Below are 20799 nucleotides of genomic sequence, written 5' to 3' on the forward strand. Positions count from 1 at the left end.
CTTCAATTGCATTTCCAGTTTCTGCGGAAGGACTGATTCATATCACTGGTTGAAGTGAATAGACTTGTTCATATTATTGATATTGTTTTGTTCCTTTGTTATGGTGATTGTCTGAGTCTGGTATTCTCTTCCTGTATAATTGTAATCTTCACTAACCTTTTTAATAATTTACCAGATTGCTTTCAATATGCACCATTAGCTTCTCCGACTGGAAAACAAGAATAGACCGTTAAAGGTTTATAGGGCAATATTTTTTTAACAGGGTAATTTTCAACTTTGTTTCAAGTTTATACTATTTGCTAGGCCCCACTGTCCTTAATCACTGTTGAAGGGGGCTATCATGCTTTGAATTTGGTGCATGGTTTTATAATGTATTGTGTGACCTGTCAGACTGTGACCTGGATCAGAACTTCAGTCCTGGAGGAGGATCCTGTTGGCCTCAGGTTATGGTCAGGTGTCAGAGGTTGTTTGTCCAGGTCAGGGCTAAGGTTGGTTCAACTTAAGGTACTGTAAGGGACAACACTGTTCAGGTTACAGAATATAGTATAACAGCATAGCTCGGAGTGTCAAAAAGCAGAAGTCTTGATTTTAAACAGAAGTTGACCAAACTTGATTGACCATTAGCATTCTTTCCTGGAATTCACCAAACTCCATTTTCAGCTGGCTGTTTTTTTTTCTTTTCTGCCTGAGTCTTTGATGACAAATGACAAAAAACTGTGACAGAGTTTTTTCAGTATGCATGTGAATACATGGAATCATGCTAACTCTTAAGTCTGTGTTGTAATGAAAAAAGTTGCAGTTAAAGCTTTCAGGTACCAAACAAAAAGTTATCATCATCATCAGCGATCACCATCACAGACCGTGATGGTGATAGAAGATGCTGAAGTGCACCCCCTGTCCTCTGTTGTTAACCTTGAGAAGCTGTTGTATTAAACTTAAAAAGTACAGGAAACATGCATTGTTTTCTTTATTATATTATAGTCTTTTAGATGACTATAGCTGACAATAAATATTTACAATCAATATATTAGTCTTTAATCATATAAAATGAGTGTTCTTTGCAATGCATTTCAAATGTTCCAAAAGTGCAAACACATATACAACAAAATGTGTTTCATTATCAGGAAATAAGTATAATGAGCTTTTTTCTAATAAAGTTCTTGTTACTGAATTCCTCGTTTTTGCAGCAGTCCTCAGTGTAAAGACAGTCTGCTGGCCAAAGGGTGGTAACAACAGCACCAGTGTAGACGTGACTGACGACACTCTCAGCCAATCAGAGTACAGCATAGTTGTATGCCTCTCCATATCCCGCCTCCCTCAGGTATTTCTCGATGTCCAGTGGTTCAGGCACTCTGATAACTGTCCTCCCATTGGCTGATTTCTCTCCCGCCTGAAGTTTTCTAATGAGCTCCGACATCGAGGGACGTTGTTGTGGATTCCAGTGGCAGCAGGACCTGATGATGGAGTATCTACAGACCAGGGTAAAACACTGTATAACTTACACCCAGCGAAAAATATGTGTGTATTAATAAATGTTAGGTTAGTACAACATTTTACCAATGAACTGTCCTTTATGAGCAATATGTTGTTGTTGGCAGTTAGAGCTAGCTAGCTTATAGCTCCCCTTTAGCTTGACTAATTTAATTTCTAAAATGTATGTGACAAGTTTGAGTTTTAAGTTTAAATGTGTTTTGTTTGAAAGTGGATTTTTATTCAGAGTATTTTTCTTTTTTTTTGGTAAATTTGCAGTGTCTGAGGCAAAGGGGTAAGGGTAAGCTAAGCTAATTTACATTAAGCTATAGAGTATGATCCTGTTCACTTTGGTTGACCATGTGCAAAGTGCTTTCCAAGTTATGATTTTTAATTAGTAAGTATAACCCACTGATTTCTTCAGTAGGAGGAAGAAGAATATGAACATGTCAAGATAAAAAAATAACTATTAAACTGGAACCACTAAATGGCAGCTTTTGGTACTAGATGATTTTTTAAATCCTTGTGATAAGGACTTTGATCGGTTGGTACTCAAAATATAAAAGAAAAAAAAATCAGCCTGCATCAGTCTTAAATGAATAAAATTAATTTTAGATGGCATGCATTATCAATGGTGTGAAATCAAAGCTGGATTTTAAAAGGAATTGTGTGAGATCGGCAAGTGATGGCTGAATAAAAAATGAGGGTGGGAAAGTATTTTACCAGGGTCTACGGATAGAGAATGCCATATGCTGTACAGACTGTAAACCCCCATGAGGTAAATTGTAATTTCTGATATTGGACTGTTGATATGGCACATTTTGAGATGAGGACGCTACATGCTGGAACTACATGATTTTAGGCTGATAAAGACCTTGCACCTGCACACTGCTTGCAGTGTTGGGGCTCTGCAGCTTTATTAAAACTGCTTTTTTGCTGTTCGCCTTACAGTGAGTTTGAGCAGGTGGCTGGCCGTTTCAGATGTTTTCCTCTTTGTAGATATTGCAGAAGTTCAGTCGCCATGAGCTGAGCAAATGGTGGGTCACCTGTATACATGGGAGTATTATAAGTTAGACTGAAGTTCTTATGTATGCAACAAATATGCAGTAGAAAAAATTATAAGCTCTTACACGACTATGATGCGCACAGAATCTTAGGAAATACTCATACTCTACATTTCTTAAAAATTAAGTATATAGTGTCCACCTCATTAGACTGTACTGTTTATTATCTCCCAAAGGGAATTCAGATTTATTCTTTGCTGGTTATGGTAATGAAAATTCCAACATTTTACTCCAACATTATCTAGTCTAATTCTATGGTTCAATAAATACACTGTTTCTCTTGGAAGTATTTCAAGAATTTCAAATCACTTACCAAGTGTGACCATTTCATAGAGCAGGATACCAAAGGACCATCTGTCAAGAAGAGTTAGACATTATGTCAATAACAGGGATAGGATTTTGGTCTCAGATTAAACTATATTATATAGTGCGTAGGTGCAAATTTGAACAGAAATGCAGTGCTATTCATTATGAACAGTACAAAGAAATCCAGAATTCAACTTCTAGATTTACTGGGATAATCTATAACATCAAGCTCCCTCCTTGGTAACTCTTGCTGGGACATTTCAGGGATGTGCTGTATTTTCAGCCATTTTCAATGCATTATTCAATATTCTTACAGAGGACTCGGACACTCACACATCACTGCTCTGACTGACTGCTCTCCTGCCCAGCACCTCAGGTGCCTGCCACTTCCTCATCTCCATGTCCTCTACTTCCTCCGGTGAATTGGCCTTTGTTCTGCAGTATGCCGACCCCAGTCCCCACAGCTTTGCTGTCAGATCTCCACCAACCAGAACACTGCGAGCTCCCACGTTGCCATGGATGCAGCGCTGACTGTGCAGGTACTCCTTGAAGGTGTTCAGGTAAGGAGAGGGTAATGAGAGTGATGCTAGAAATGCAGACTTTTGTGACTTTTATGGAGTAGAAGACAAATTCAGCCCTACAAGAATACTACAAAAGATACAAACATCAGCAAGGCTTTGACATTTATAATGCTTTATATTCTATTCACACTTGTGCAGAATTTGCAAAGTGTTTTGTTTAACCTGACAGCATAACATAAACTTAAGAGTCTGACTCCTTTTGCTCTAAGATATAGGCAGCCTGTGAGATAAGCAGAAAGACAGAATGAGGTTTCTCTCTATGTACTGGTTCATACACGTAGAAGGACAGACAGACAGACAGCAATTTAACCAACCAGAGCAGAGGCCACTTGTCCTGCCATGGTGAAGAGCCTCTTCTCTGTCATGTCACATGAGGTGTCGACACCTGAGTTATCCTTCAGTGAGAGAAGAGGAGAAAGAAGAGAAGTGAGAACATGTAAATGTCACTTTCCTAATGGTTGGATGGTAGCCTTTTGAGTCAGACTATCAGACCTGTCTTTTATGTTATATATATATATATATATATATATATATATATATACCTCTCTCACTGTATGTTGTCATCATCAGCTACTACACAGAACCATATGTCTGTCAGGCTGGTATGCTATTGTCGTAGAAACAGGTGAACATACTGTATACTCCACCAAAAAGGCCAAAAGCAGTGATTACAGCAGCATACAGTCCACTTCTGTGCCACTGATTTTGGTGGGTAACAGATATATAACAGAAGATATTAAATTGCGGGTACAGACATTTCAAAGTGTCTTCAACTTGATTGGCAGAGGTTTTTTTTTTTTTTTTTACTTTAGGTTGAAATGGAAACCATGCATATGTCGCATACATCACCTGAACCATGGCTGGACTGAATGTTCCTTCATAATTGTATAATGACCTCTGGTTGTTTTCCTACCAATTTAAATATTCAAAACAAGTGATTGATATTAGCATCAGCCGCCTGCTAAATACAGGGTAAATGTTCGTCTTTGGCAGGTTGGAATTACAGGTCACTTGCTACCTCAACAGATAGGTTTTTCAAATAATAATAAATAATATATTTAAAACGCAGTTCTTAAGAGTAGTCTTGCATTAAGGATACATGATAGATACGTCTGTCCACCATCAGTTACCACTGCAGTGTACACAGTGTAGTTTGTAATGTTAACCACAGTCTGTCTCTGAAACTCTGAATAATCCGTTTTTTGTTTTTTGTTTTTTTGTTATTAATAGATTACTGCACCTGTCGACAACTCCACAGGAACCCCAACAAGTCTTTGTGCTGCAGCTCCTCCACAACCATCATAAGCGGCACCTGCACTGAAACCACGCCCAGCAGCGCAGGTAGGAAAGGGTGCGGCCCCAGTCCTGACACGAAGGAAGCAAATCCCAAGAAGTGCTGCTTCTCACTACTGTTTGCTGGTTCTGCCAAAGAGGTTTGACAACAGAATAACTTTTAGTTTTATTCAACCGGGGATTTCGCTTAGAATCAGTGCGCTGCGTCACATTTACACAATAATTATCCTACATATTTAGTTTTATTTCTTAAGGACTGAACCATGCATTTTTGATTTGATAGGTTTATAAAACAAGGCTTCACTGCATCATTTATAATTTTTGAATGTGGAAAGACACTGAAAAACTCCACCTTTTGATATCCTTGAGGCTGTGGAAGGTCTCATATAGAAACAAAGCTTCTTCAGCAGCAGACATGTAGTAAAAAGTTGGACCCGTGTGTTTGAGATTTGGCTTTGTGCCGCTCACTTTACCTTTCAGCACCCTCAGGATGACATCCCTGTTGTCCATGCGGGCTCTGTAGAGGCTGACTGTGTCGTCAGGCTTGATGGAGAAGGAAAGTGGCAGGGCAGTGACCTGGCTGAATGCTCCATGATGCCTCTCTGTGGACATCTGTGGTACTGCAGCCAGAGTTGGCCTGACATTCTGATGCACTTGTTGAACCGACATTGGCAGCTCTTCATGTTCCATTGGGTTTATCCCTGGGGGTGCTTTTGAGAGAGAAAGAGAGACACGGAGCAGAGCCGATTGATAAATCTTTATTTGTAGTTCTTTTAGTCAAAATTGAGTCATAATGGAAAATCCAACAAGAATAAGATGAAAAACAGACACAAAGGCTCATTATGCTCGCTTGCTCACCATCAATGCCCTGTAGGTGATGTCTGTGGCTGCGCCTTTGTGTGTGTCTGCGTGATGAGTTGCGGTAGTGCTGAGGGCTCGTGATCCGTGTCTGCTTCCTTTCGTGGCAATACCTCATCAGGCACAAGGCCAGTAAGGTGACCAGGGTGGCCAGGAGGAGCAGCGTAGGGACGATGATCACCGCTTGCTCATGCTCCCTCACAACTGAGAGACAAAGAGAGAAGGTCATATGTGAGTGTCAGGTCCTAGAGGAGGCAGCGCATTTTCAAGGCTGTGTAGTACCAGTTTATTCGTGTTCAACGTGACAAGTTGACCTGATTTGGACGACTGTCACACAGCAGGAATGTCCTAATCACCTGTGTCTTCTGCATGAGATATGACAGTACAGAGAGTCTCCGTCCTCAACCCTGTTATGGGTTGTTTGTATGCATTTGTGTCTCCGAGGGGCGATTTCACTGTGCTTAAGATTTTGCAGGTTTGGTTTAAGCGCTCTGCTTAGGGCACTTGGACAGGACCCGTCGGCTGTTAAAAAGGTTTCACCTCTCGTGTGTTGAATGGATATTCTATTGAAACATTACATCAGCCTCCATTAACACCAGTTTTATATGCTGATATATAGTTAGGTGACGCTGTAGTTTACTGAAACATGTCAGTATTTGAGTGCAACTATCAGTACCTTCACTGTGTATTTTGTAACATCTTTTTTTGCAGTGGCTCAAGTTAAGTAACAGAATAGAAAATTCATTTTTAAATCAGATTAATTTTGTGATCACTCAGATGTGTCAGCAATGAAATGATCTGTTCTCAGTCAAAAACTGCAGGAAGTCATACTTTCTGTATTATGTATATTATATAAAGATTTTTGTCTTTATATCAGTACTTTTTGTCACTGTGATGATTAGTCTGCATAATTTGAATGCATGAACGCGTGAACAGCATTTATAATAATTGCTCGCCATTGCCATGTTATTCCATTGCTCACTGCCTCTGCCTCACTTGGCTGGTAATGAAGCAACTTTTGAACTGCTGCATTGTTTCTGCATTGTCAACATAACACAATTAGGCTGTAATTGGACAGTAAGACTGGCCCGGACATGCTAGGATGAGTCATGCACTGACATTTAGAGAATAAGAGATTCAGACGGCGCTGATTGTTTGATAACCTACATTTCCTTGTTGAGGGAACAGCTGTGCCTGAGAGTTTCCACACAACTGAAACTGTTTATTAGAACGTTAAGCAGGAAATATACGTTTTCCTGATTACACAAGGTTTTACCCAGTGTTAGACTCTAAATGCTTTGACACTATTAATTATGTCAATCCTCCATGTTGACCCTTCACTGACTCTCTGGGTATAGACACCCTTACATAGCATTGCATGTTAGATTTCAAATCCCTCATCTTACACACCTCCTGTTGTTGAACTCCACATGTGAATCCTATATTGTTATAAAGAGGAAGCTTGAACTGGAAGCCACTGCTCTGTGTAAACATCACATACTTGTTGTGGCACATTCTTAGGTGTGTTGAGGGATTTGCACAATATCATAAATCATTTCTTGTCATTCTCTTTGAAGATATTGTTTGAGTTTGGACTTTCAAGACCTCTCCCCCACAAAGACTCAATAGTGACTCACGGTTCAACCAAGATTTTAGATTGTTAACACCCAATTTCATGTTTTTTCACCTAATACATCTGCTTATAGTTGAGCAAATATTGAGCCTAGCAATAAGCCAAGCTTAAACTAAGCTAAACCTCTTAGGGTTAGTGTAAGATAATACTTTAAGTGTTTATGACTAAAGACTGGTACATTTTGGCTGTGTATTTTTTTGTGCAGGACTTTTGGCAGTATTCTACTTAAAGTAATACAATCATTTGGCAGACTTTGTCAGACTAGCTGACTTTGTGCTGAAAAAAACATGCATATGGAGCAAAGACCGTTTTTACAGGTGCTTAACAAAGACACATATGAATACATATACATAAAGTCTGCAAACATCACCAAAAGTCATGTGTCATGTGTCATCAATCATTATATTAAAACATTGCACCTGCAAAAACTCTGTGTTGTAACTCAACACAGGATTCATAATTGGTGAGATGTCATTAATAGTGCCATTGCATGATGATGCAGTTGAACGTGCAGATTATTTTTTTTTAAAGTATGCACTGCAGCTAGATGAAATATGACACAGAGGTTATTAAAAGGAAGCATTTACTGGATGGACGATAGGAAAAACACACCAGGTATCCTAAACATTATGGTGTTTTTCAGAAATTTGTTCAACAGTAGTGTAAAATAAATGTGATATAAAACTTAAACATGCCAAATACTGATGTGGTCGTGGAACAGATTATCTAGATAACTTAATAATTAACTGTGATCACAAAGACTTTCCAACAGTATCTGTGAGTCAGCAGATAGTCCATGTGATTGTGTAATCACACATCACCTGGGCGCCAGTATCTCATGTGGCATTATCTGGAGGCCGGATGTTGCAACGACAATGGCTTTGCAATTGAATACATAGAGTACATAGAATGCAATGATTTACTTTGTGGTTGTTAAACACCGAGACATTGTCAGACTTGAAGAGATAATTTCTGTTCATTTCAGTTCAATGGTTGTGAACCAAACCCTTAGTTTACTGACTGGTTACCAGGACAAATCATGTAGCTGTAGGTCTCAGTCAGCGTGACTTCAGCAGAAGTATTCACTGTTTGACTGCTGGCTGCTGACGTAGTAGGTTTACAGCCAAAATGAGGTAGCTGCTTGAAATGATGACATACTTTAATGAAAATACTCCGGAGGAAGGAAACTGAAAATGCAATGACAGTTAGAAAGATAAATAAAAAATAAACAGTAACAGAAAATGAAGGAATCCATAATATTTGTAAAGAGCCAAAAGGTTAAAGTAGGAGGGAAGTGGAGGATAGAGAGACTCGAGGATGTGGTGTTGATCTCGGATGGTGAGCCAGTATTTTCCCATTCATTTTCCCTACAGCTGCATTCTTTTTGCTGACCAGCAGGGGGCCACTCCACTGTTCTAAGTCTATGAGGAAACAACTTCTCACTTCTCACTTGATTTATTACCCCAGTAAACATTTTCCAGATGAATTATGGTCTCAGTCTCTAGTTTCAAGTTTTCTTCAATATATCAAAATGTTCATTTTATAAATTCTGGTCCCATTTAGAGTAAAATAGATGATAAATTTCTCCAGTGTGAGATTAGTAAAGTCTTTTTCTCTCTAATCTAAAGCAGGGTATGCTTTAGGGTGTGGCTACTTTGTGATTGACATACACTACCTCTGTGACCTGTTAATCAGGATGGAGGCATAGCAATACGTATCCACCCCTCGATCCTCTCTTGCTCCACCCTTCCCTCCAAATATGGTCACTTTTGGCTCCAAAAAGCAAGATTGCAAAATGCCTTTTATGCAGTCTGTGGGTAGATCTAACATGTGCTACCCAATACTGAAGAATGGCCATGTTTCAGGTTCAAAGACAAAGCTCAGGACATTTGCTGAGGAGAAGATGAGTATGAAGAGGGGAGGGAACAAAGGAGAAAGGGAAATGAGAAGAGATGGGCTGAGGGAGATGGATAGGAGAAAGTACTGGGAATGATGAGCAAGAGGCAGATGAAGAGTAGCAGTTGTGTCCTTACTGCAGAGGTTGTCGTCCGGTGCACACAGATTATCGGCCGTGGAGTTGGATGACATTCTGGAGAGGAAGAGAGGAACACAGATCAACATTACCTCTGCTCAGCAGCCACCCTAAATCCCCTAAGCTTAGATGGAGCATCTGCCTCTCTAATAACTCTATATACAGTAGTAGCTGGATGAACTAGCTGGTTCAGAGTTGAACTGCTTTCAGGGCAATCTGTGAAGTTGTAGTAAACAGCAGAACACACACCCAGAAGGATGGTGACTAACAGGGATTAACTTTTTGAAAATAATACAAATGTTTACTGTGGCCTGTTTTATCTATACTCGCTCAGCAAATTTAAACTGTGACCTTTTCTGTCTTTACTCGCAGAGCAAATATAAAAAGGGGCTCGACGACTTGTTTTCTATGTGCTTACTAAACCTGATATCAGTTACATAGATAATAGAGAAGCAGAGATCAGCATTACTATCACTCAGCAGTGACCCAAAATCCATAAAAGCCTTGAAAGGATAACCTGGCAATCGGCAGACTATTAAACTTCTCAAGTCACACAGATGATATACCAGACATATTTTATCCCAACATTTCCCAAGAGCTGTTGTGTTTTGTATTTCAAAGGTCTCATCACATCAATCTTATTTTCTCCACACAGCATATTGTCATTTTGATTAAATGACCCCCTCGATATGAGGACTGGTTGGTTGTTAGATTTGAGGAGGGTTGTTTGTTTGTCAGTATGATGTTCTAGTAGCTTCAGAGAGAGTCTAGGATCATGTTTTCATTTTGTGTGCTAATTTTGGAAAAAGGCAGCGTTTTTTTTGTCAGGGCAGTTAAACGGGTACTACACATATTCAGGTAAGAGCTTCCTGTATCCTCAATCATCCAGGGTCGCCATGGAGTCTTTTTGCTGTTGTATGCACAGTTTGCAAATGAAAGACTCTTGTTTTTATAGTTGCTGATGTGGTTGGATGTCAGAAAACTCTGTGCAGTGAATGTGTATATTTTTCATATTCATAGCAGCCCTGTTTTTGCCCGTCTTCACTGGTTACTAGTCATTTTTAGAATCACAGTTTTTTACTGATTACTTTTAAAGCACTTCCATCGTTTAGCTCCCAGCTGCATTGTTGAATTGTTGCTCCCCTACGAGCCAGGGAGCACCCTCGAATCCTCAGCCAGGGCTCTGGAGGCTGTTCCTGAGTCCCGGCTCAGGACCGAAGGTGACAGGGCTCTTGCAGTCAAGGCCCTTCAGCTCTGGGACTCCCTGCCTGAGGCTCTGAGCTTTGCTGAATCTGGCAGTGGTATTCACAAAACAGAGAAGACGCACATTCACTCGCTGTGTAGCAGGGTGGCAGTGCAGATACTGTGAGTGACAGTGTGGAAGTACGGCTTAAGGGATGGCTCCCACGGTGTCGACAGTATTGCTAAACCTCTACCAGTGCACACATTTCTACCGCGGCACGGTATGTACCGTCACACCGCCCAACCCTAATACCAAGGGAAGTGAAAGACATGAAGTCATACTGACAGAGAACTTGAACTTACAGGAGAAGTGAGGGTGTACTGAATAGCAGGGAGTCTGTGTCTGTGTACCTGCATGCAAATTTCCCCTGAGCACTTTTGGTCCTGCATATTTGAATTTGTTTCCCAGGTCTTTTCAAACAACCGTATGTTACATGACAAGTAAATCACATACTCAAATCAGCAGGTTGAAACGAAGGACGAGCATTTAGGACTGAGGAATACGCTCCACATGTTTCCTGTTGTCTTCCTGTCCATCTAATTTCTTTAACAAATGGAGCCAAGGGTGAGATTTCTCTGTCGGTCTGGTAGAATCAAAACATTGCTCGCCTGAGATCCAGGTGTTCACACCTGTATGTGTTCACAACAGGACGCCTCCTTCCTAACCACCAAAACCTGCCGTCGCTCACTATTATCCCAGTACTCAACAAGTAGTCTATTACACGGTAGTGTAATACACAGTCGATGAAGACTCAGAAATGAGTGCACGCTAACAGCTAATGCACCATTGTCAGATGTATACAGTGTACACACTGCATACTGTAAAAATCAACCTATGCAAACAACAAGGTGCTCTGTAACACTGAGTGAGTCAGTTTGCTCTTCTTTTGGTTGAAATACCAATTTTAGACCATTTGTGAACTCTGTAAGTCTTATAATGTAACTAAATAAACAATAAGTACTCAGTTTTTTAAAATATTGACTTCAGATGAATCGTCACACACATTTTGCGGCTGTTATTTCGTGTCAATGAAGTACAACAAAGCACTTAATGTACATTAGACCCTTACTTCACTAATTGCTTTTGGGTGAAAAGTATTTATAGGAAAGTTCTTTGTCGATGAGCAGCTCGTATGTTGTCGGTCAAATAATGCTTAAGAAATTGTTCTCGTGCTGACCTCATCCTTTCTGTCATCAGAGGAACTGTTTCACCAGACACAGTTACGAGCATGTCATGTACTCAGCAGGCTGTTGTGGTGATGCAGTGGTATTAGAGCCAGAGTGAAGACAGCCAAAATCAGCACATTACCGTTACAGTACGGACGCCATCTGTGTTTGTGGCTTCATGGGTTTGTGGTTAATGTGGTAATAATGCAGTGTCATCCTCACCTCTCAGAACAAGGAAAAACCCTTACTATAGCGTGCACTCTTGGTGAGACACATAACGTGCGTGTGTGCGCACACACCCTTATGAGGTCACACCGGTATGTAGTAAACATTTTTTAAGACAAAACAGACACAACGACACTGACATTTATCCTTTAGAAGGAATGCATGCAGCTGAACCAGTTCGCCTGCGTTGTTCTCTCACATTCCCATGCACGAATAACCCTCCTGCATCAACACACACATGCATGCACAACAAAGGACTGGCCATCTCACAGCACACACGCACACACACACACACACACACACACACACACACACACTGTGAGAATAGAAGCTAAAATATGCTGTTAAAAACACACAGACATACTCTATGTGTAAATGCACACACATACAAAATAGTGGACTTACACATGCAGAATGATGTTAGCGTACAGAAACAGACTACTGTGAGTGTGACGTGTGAGTCGGAGCCCCAAAGCTGAACCAACACATGTTGTCTTATAAAACTTCAGTGCGAACCAAATATGTAGAAATCACATCACAAATGAGGGATTTGCTTGTTAAGTTGCTGAGTTTGACTTACTCATCCACAGTATGTAATTACCCCCCCCCCCCATCTTACCTGGCCAACTCCCTGGAACTGTTCAGGTGTCAAAATCTGGTGCTCTTTGTATCCAAAAACATGTAGTTTGCTGTCCCTGCCAGCCATATAAGTGTAGACCTGTAAGACAGATTCAAGTCCACCTTCTTAATTTTCATGTTTTCGTAGCTGGTCTGCAGTGTGTAGTGATGATCACAGGCAGGCACATTTCAGCCGAAGCTGCTGCTGATGTTAGAATGTCTGTTTCTGTTTTGCTGTCAGCAGCATGGTGTCTGTTCTCATTTGTGTTCCTCCAGTTTCTCTCTCTCTCGCTCTCTCGCTCTCTGTCAGGTTGGCCACACCCACCCCTCCAGCAGTTTTTCCATGTCATCCTTATCACCTGCACACACCTTGCAGTCAGTATTATGTTTGCTATGTGCATGTATTGGTGTGCCACGGTTCGTGCGTGTCTGTGTGTGTGTGTCGAGTTTCCAGACAGCTGGCTGTATTTGTCAACTTAACAGACTCGCGGTTACTAAGTGGAGGGGCAACGTGATGTATCATGCTGTCATTCATGTTGTATCTTGTAATGGCCGAGGTGCAGTGTCAATACAGAGAACTTCTGTCCAAACAAATGAATGCTCCGTAATGTTTGACAGCTGGTTTCCTGTTTGCTGTGCCCAAGGCAACGTGGAAAGAGAAATTTCTCTGCTGTAACAAAGAGGAAAAGGTTAAGACAAATATCAAGATGTTATTAGACATTAGATAGATGATAACGTTACATCCTGGCCTCAGAGAAGTTTTTTAAATATTAATGTCTAGATCCTCTAGATAAAAGACACTGAGACAGTTTTCAGTGGTTTGCAGTAGTGTTGGACGGTATGACTGTCACGTGATTTGTGCAGCAGCACTGTTTACCACGTTCTCACGTGACCTGAGAGCATAAGTTAGTGCTGATAATGCACCTCTGCTGCATCTCTGTTGTTCTCATGTTCAACCTTAAAGCTTCAATTTTGAAAGAAAGTCCGTTTTTTTTTTAAGCCTTTTGTTTTTAAACTCGTGTTGTCTCATGTGTGTCGTTTTTGCTGTTATGGAAGTAGCAGGTAAAAGAAGAAAATAATCAAATATGATAAACTATGGTACAGTATGGTTATTTTAAACCATATAAATATATATTATATCGCCCACCGCAGTACAGAGGCTTTCCCCTCTGTTTCCGGAGGTGCTGTGGTTGAGGTTGTGTGGTCATGGGGGTGTGGAGATTGTCCCCCAAGGAAATTTTCTGCTAAATGACTAAAAACCATACTTTTTCACACCGTTATCAATACAGGTTGTAATTTTTCACATTTCTTTCAGATATTAGTAGAAACGAGTGAAACAAATATGCTCATGAAGCAAGAACGATGTCCTGAAGTCATCCATCACATTTTTGTGAGTGATCGCCATAAAATATGATAATTACACAATAACATTGGTTAAGAAGTGTGTTTTTTCTAATTAGCTGTAGGGGTGGATATCATGACAGTTTTATATTTATCTTATCCAAACTCTTATTGGCCGGGTTCTTTATCAGTAATTTTAAGATTTTTTTATTATAATTAAAAAAACAGGATTATTCATATCAATTCAATTAAATGATATTTTAGATATTTGCAAAATGTCGAAAGCTATTAGCTTAACAAGCGCTCTTTTGTTGTGGAAAGCAACGAATGCAGACAAAGCAGCTGGAAATACTGCTTTTCTAAACCTGACCTTCACCTGGTTCATTGTCTGAGATTGGCCTCTCACCTTAATGTTACAATGGAGGGGACAGCCCCGGTTTATTTACTGTGCTCATGCGGGCAAGATATTAAAGAAACCCACTCCAATGCACTTCAATTTTGTTTGAGCTGAAAGGTGTGACTGGTGTGTGTGCGCGCATGTGCATGCGTGTGCGTGCGTGTAGACAATACTGCCGTTGAACAATCATGACTTTTCACCTGCTGGCTCACCTCCACCCTCTTCCCTTTAAAACATCACGCTGGTGTGCTGCCACACCCACAGATACTGATAGCACTGTCGTCAGGTTTCACCATAGCCGCCATGTTTGTCTTTGTCCATCAAGAATTAAAATGTTTTCGTTAGATGATTCGTTTTAAGTATTTGCAGTTTTTGTGTGAAACATTTCACTGGACTCGTGCTTACCTGTATATTGTATCTCACAAAGGCCACAGATTTAATGCACAGCAGTTGGTGTTTGTCCGTATTAAATTCCTCCTTCAGGAAGCCATTGAAACTGCAGCCGTTGCTCTGGTTTGAAACATTAGCTAAAGCAGTCTGTATCCTCTCACCCTATTGTTATGTAAACTCCCTCTGTCTCTGGTTCTGTCACGTCAAAGCAGAGACACACGTGGCAAATCCTGTATACTCTTCTCTAAATTTAACATTTTCCTGAGCTGAAACCAGTAATATTGACCACTGAAAATTCAGTGGGTGATGGGGAAGTGTAGGGACACACACACACACACACACACACACACACGTCACACTACTGGATCTGCTACTGCAACTTCACTTTTAAACATAAGACCTTATGAAATCCATTTGATTTTTTTCCTGTATTCCGTGTTTTCTGTTTTAACATCTCTGAATCCTGTGATTTTCTGCAATATTCCATGTTGTGCAGTTATTTCCATGCTATTATCAGATTCCATGATTCTGTCCATGTTCTGTGCATTGTGGAAATCATGGGACTGTAAGCTATGAACCAACAGCAGGTGTCTATTTAGATATGGAGTAATAAGTGTTTGGTGCAGTGCTTTGAACCACTTTGATATTTCTGGCATTTAGTCTTTCTAGTTCACTGCTGACTTCTCTTCTGAGGGGTGGGCAGTCTGCACGGGGAATAGGGGGGATAACCCCAGCTGAGGCTAGTTTACACCATGTCTGTGTGTGTCTGTCTGTGTGTGGATCCATGCATGTGTATGTCTATCCCTGTGTTGCAATGTAGCGGTTGTGTGTGTGCGTGAGCGTCCTGGCGTCCAGCGTGGTCCTGGTAATGCTGAGACAGACGGTGAGCGGGTGGGTTTATTTTTGGGTCAGTGACAGTGTGTCAATGGCCGCAGATGCGTCGGAAAGGAAGGCTCTGAGATACAAGCAAACCCTGGTCAGTGTTCCTCTCTCGTTCCTCTTGTTCTCTCTCTCTCTCTCTGTGCTCCCTCTATCATTCTTCGTCTGCTTGTCTGCCTCTACCTCTACCGTGCCTGTTGTCACGTTTATTTCTCTCAGCAGCGCACCCATAGTTACTTTCTCTGAACCACTCTGTGATTCTTGCATGACGCACCTGTATTGGCAGTGCAAACTACATGTGCATGGATGGAGCCTGTCTAACTTACTGTGTGTGTGTGCCTGTGAATGAGCCACATAGCGTTTGTGTGTGTGTGTGAGCTGTAGACACGGTGAAGACCAATTAGCTGATGTATAACAACAGGGTCATGCAACAGGTGCTTAGACACCGTGCACCTCCTTCACCCCTGATCTTGGCATGCACATATACACGTGCGCACACACGCACATACACACTTTGTCGCTATCTTGCTATTTCCTTCTTACCCTGTCGGCCACCTGTTTTCTACCCTTTCTGTGCCTCATTTATTAAGCCCCGCTTGGTCTTAACACATGTAGGAAGGACTTCTGCTGTATGTGTAACACAGAATGTTTGCATGGTTTTATGTGGGAAAGTGTGTGTACCTTGCATGCACGTGTGTCTTCATCTACAGAATGCGTGCACTCATATATTTGCAGGTGTGCGTTCATCTGTATGTGTCGGTGGGCCGTCCATCTGTGTTCCAAAGAGGGGAAATCTGATCATGCATTTGCAGTGGTGCTAATCCTCACCATTCGTGTAGTGACATGTATGTTTTTGGAGAAGGCGGTGTGAAGGATGTCTCAGAACATCTGGAGGATTTCATCACGGCTTTTGGGATGTTCTGTTCAAGAACCCTAAATGTTCTCAGAGTTGTTTACATGTACATGAAGAGACCAAAAAATAGACAGTTGCAGGTTGTTATGCAGTGCAGTTTTAATCAGCATTGTGGGAACTTGCCTGGCAATGGTTTGAATGTAATGGATGTTCATTTATATATAACAGTGTCGCACCCCAGCTTTAAACAATGTTAAAGGTGCATTTGACTGTCGAGTCCTCAAGGACTAATCCATACAGCTGCAGAGCCTCTGCGGTGTTGATTGGCTGGTATGTGAGTGCTGCTGATGGTGGTGACCTATAGAGTTTGATGGTTATTGAAACCCTATGCCAATGGGTAATCCAGGAAGTGTAAAGTCATCTAACCTGTGTATGTGTGTGAGTGCACTGTTGAAGGCCATGTGGGACTTGGTAACCCTCGTGTTTACGCTGTCACTCATGGGACTAGGACCATAAACAAGAGTGTCGTATCATTTTTTATTTTATTTTAAATTTGTGTGTCTCCACCTCTGTGTATGTGTGTGCTTGTGTGTTCCATTAATTTCATAATTAAAGGTCCCCTGAAGATACTGACCCTTGGCCCCCAGATGGGGCTAAATTTGAAACACTGAAAAAACAATAAATGAGTAAAAACAGACAATAATAATAATGATGATGATGATGATGATTAGAATTCTAATAGTTGTAATAGTAATTACTCCCCCTACTGCGAGCACAGGGCATGTTTGGCGGGGAGTTGGCAGCCATGTAGAGAATGTATGAAGTTAAACCCTTCTCTATTTTAGAAGACCTTCATATGCATTAGGTTTGACTTCAAATGACAGCTTATCACGGCACGCACTCACATTCAGCATGTAGCTCTGTACAGAGGTATGTGGGCATCACAGGGCTGACAAATGACGTTCAATGGAGTTAATTCTCACAATGTGATGTGATCCAGTTTGGAAAAAACACCTTCACAAAGAACATCTCACAAACCTGTTGACATTGTGTCAGTAAAACAACAAAACGGTAGCTGGGTTTCCATCCAAATGTAGCACAAAGTTTGGCTTGTGGCGCTAATTCTGTTGAAGAAGAGCAGATGACATGATTTAAAGAGCTCCATTCAAACCTCAAACAGTTAAAAACAATGCAGAAAACATGATGAAAATATGGAATTTGTGTTTGTTTCATATATTAATCTGAGGAGCATCACGGTTTCCTTATCCTCTCTTCAGTGGACGTTTCGGTCACACGCCTCATGTGGGTCATGTTTTCAAGTCTGTTTCCATTGCAGTCTGTTGTATTTTGTTTTTGTTGATAGACCAACTTTCCCACATCAGCCAAGTGTAAAATCTTTTTTTCAATGTCTTTGTTGTGTGTATTTTCCTCGTTTCCACTTTTTCATGCACAAATCGAAAATATGCATAAAAACAGGTGGATGGAAACATAATTACTAATTGTAATTATTTTATTTGCTAGAAGTTTGCATTTTTGTTGTGATAATATTTGGTCCATATTCGGTAAAGGTAGAGGTTAAAGGATTTCTTTGATGGCTGTTTATTTTTCTCAGCCCAGTAAATGTGTACATTATGTATAGTTTGTACAACAAGATCAAGACATATGTGGTATGTTGTGTCATCTGTGTCTGTACAAAGCATGTTACCTTATGTCGGGAAGATGATGTGGAGGCTGGGGCATCTCTGCCTCCGTTTTTGCCTTTGTCAAAAAATTGCACCTCCTGCTATTTGGATATTGCTTTTGGCCACATCGGGATTTTGATAATATTTCTGATTAAATGTTCAGCCCTGCTAATATGTTTATCCCTGTGTGTGTGTGTGTGTGCGTGTACGTGTGCGTGTGCGTGCGTGCGTGCGTGCGTGCGTGCGTGCGTGTGTCTGTAGCCATGTATTACTCATGTTGTAGGGACATAAATCTATTTACACAGTCACATTGTGGGGACTCGCCTTGGAGTCTCCAGGAAATGAATGTGAGTCTATGTAATGTCCCCAAAAGTGATGGTCTTTTTCCTGTGGAGGAGAGTGCATTTGATTTTGAGAATTGATTCAAATGATATCCATTAAGTATGCAGAGGTGTCCATGACCAAGGCTCTGAATCCTTCTTGGGGCACTGTGCCTCATCCCCCACTAGGTATAATGCATTTGTGTAGTATGTAAATCAGAAACTATAACTGTCAGTTGGCAGATACACTCAGCTGGAATATTGGAGCGACTCAGTTTCTTGGACTAGTTTTATCTGTTTATACTTCCTCTCCCTAAGTCCTTGAGAAACAACTGGAAGGACAGAGAGAGCGAGACACAGGAGAAACCGAGGAATATGATAAGGCATTGAAAGGTACTCTGATGGTGAGAGAGAGGAAGAGAGGTGTGGGAAGTGTAATGAGGAATATTGGATCACAGCGGTACTAAATTTAGCTCAGAGTAGTGTTTCACTGGCAGAGGGGCGGGGAAGGAAGGAGAGTAGGGGGCAACGAAGGAAGGAGGTAAAGAAGTACAAGTGATTAGTGCAGAGTAGAGTTTCACTGGTCAAAACAGGAAGGAGAGGTGGAAAGAGGTAATGGAGGGAGAGTGTGGGAAGGATGGATTTCTGACAACATACATAGCATATTCTGTGGTGGCCATGTTGGAGGGCCTTCTGTCCTCGGCTGTATAGTAATGAGCAGCCGATTGCATTTCCAAACACACAACTCGAGTGTCTCGACCAAATCAAATCGAGATGTTTAATTTAACTTTATTTATCCCAAACTGGGAAATTGCAGTACGGCAGCAGCATTACACACAGTAAGTGAAATAATAAGTGAAATAGGACTATCAAGAACAAACTATACATAATAAAATATCAAAATAGCAAGCAGTAAAAAATATATACTGAATAATAAAATATCAAAAAAAGCAAACAGTAGTAAAAAAAGTATTGTACAAAAAAAAATATATATATACAGCAAATAGCAGTGTGTAGAAATATAGCAGGTTATAGCCAGTTCCCAGAGTGTCAGAAAGGACAGGCTGACATTATTCATTGAAGGTAGCTGACACTGTCCAGATGATAGATGGATTAGTGGATTGATTGATTGATTAATTGCTAAACTGTGGCCTGGCTGGTCCATACAGGGGTGGGGCTCAAATCAGTGAGATTGAGACCAACAGACATTGACAATTACTACTATTGCACACACAGAGAGATATGGAGGAGGGAGGGAGAGACAGAGAGAGTTTGCTAACAGAGCACAACAGGTGGATCTGAGTGAACATACAGCAGATACAGTAGGTGATGAGACCAACATAACGTTATGTCCGGCACGGCAAATCGTTATGACACAGCACATTAAATGAGTTGTCCTGAAATGGCTCTTTGGTCCACGCAGACCACAAAGAAAAACACATTAGCAGTAGATCAAATGATGTGATGATGTGCTACTCAGGCTGCCAAGACCACAGTGAGCAAGAGCATGAAAGATTAGCTGAGGCCACGCAAAATGCAACAAAGCTGGTACAGTTTCAAAATAAACCATGTTATTAAAAGTATATTCACACTCATCTCTGATGTTTTCAGAGGAGCACAATCCACCGGTTGTTTTTGAAAAGTTGTTATCCAACACATCCGGCGCCTCTTCTGCCTCAGGACGTTTGAGAACAAGTCTGACTTTCTTAATTCAGTTTACGAGTCTTTGACTGGAAAAAGTAATGGGAACAGCTTACTTGCAAACTCTCTTGCAAGGTGTGCTCATGTGAGTGACGTGACCTCGCGTGAGTAAAGCTTCCCCAGCTAATGTTGCCTTATTAACATTTAAGTTAACCACTGCGTAGGGTTAGTAAAATGTCAATGCTAAAACTCAGATTAGCTGACTCCTCCTGAGGCGTAACCAGAGAGAGGGTTTACTTTAGGTCTGAAACTGTTGCGTCTAGAACTGAGGGGGCTCTCAGGTGTTTCAGTCTAGATCTTTGTGTGTGATGTTGTAGACGTGAGCTTTCAGGACATGTGAGGAATAATCTATGATGAGAAAGTCTGTCTTTCTTAATTGTTTTTTTCAAAGATCTTCTGAATTTTATTTTACAAATACTCATTTCCTCCTAGTCTTGTGTCTTGTGTCCTGTGTCCCAGCCTAGTGTTGCTAAGATCAGCAGAACAGTATGTTGTGTATTACTGTTAACATTAAACACATGATCACTGCCCACCATTTCAACACATCTGTGGTGCTTCTATTGTTTGAGTCTGTGTTGTGTGCTGGCATTCAGTTACAGCACATTGTGTATTTAGCTGCTCAGGTTTCGCAGTGCATTGATGGGCATCTGTGCTCACACGGCACCACCAGAGCCTCATGCATATACTGTATGTATATGTGTGTGTGTGCATTCGCGCGTGTCTAAATCTACCCAGCCATCACCCTGT

At 41.0% G+C, this 20799-nt stretch overlaps 2 protein-coding genes across 2 annotated transcripts in view; one reads left to right on the plus strand and one right to left on the minus strand.

Annotated features, from left to right (window-relative positions):
• Positions 1 to 950: 950 nt before the first annotated feature.
• On the minus strand, positions 951 to 12750 carry styk1a (serine/threonine/tyrosine kinase 1a). Its single transcript, XM_041955200.1, has 10 exons — positions 12491 to 12750; positions 9239 to 9294; positions 5573 to 5776; positions 5188 to 5424; positions 4662 to 4843; positions 3736 to 3816; positions 3174 to 3385; positions 2848 to 2888; positions 2420 to 2516; positions 951 to 1469 (listed from the first exon to the last, which is right to left on the minus strand). Exons 2-10 carry the CDS (start codon positions 9291 to 9293, stop codon positions 1274 to 1276), a joined length of 1305 nt encoding a protein of 434 aa, XP_041811134.1. The 5' UTR covers position 9294; positions 12491 to 12750; the 3' UTR covers positions 951 to 1273.
• A 2792-nt stretch (positions 12751 to 15542) lies between these two features.
• clcn1a (chloride channel, voltage-sensitive 1a) overlaps positions 15543 to 20799 on the plus strand; it is a 35452-nt gene continuing 30195 nt past the window's right edge. The window contains exon 1 of the mRNA XM_041955190.1: positions 15543 to 15593. Within this exon, the coding sequence (XP_041811124.1) occupies positions 15543 to 15593 (51 nt within the window). The remainder of the gene's footprint in view (positions 15594 to 20799) is intronic.

Source organism: Chelmon rostratus, chromosome 16, assembly GCF_017976325.1.
Source record: "Chelmon rostratus isolate fCheRos1 chromosome 16, fCheRos1.pri, whole genome shotgun sequence".
Taxonomy (NCBI): domain Eukaryota; kingdom Metazoa; phylum Chordata; class Actinopteri; order Chaetodontiformes; family Chaetodontidae; genus Chelmon; species Chelmon rostratus.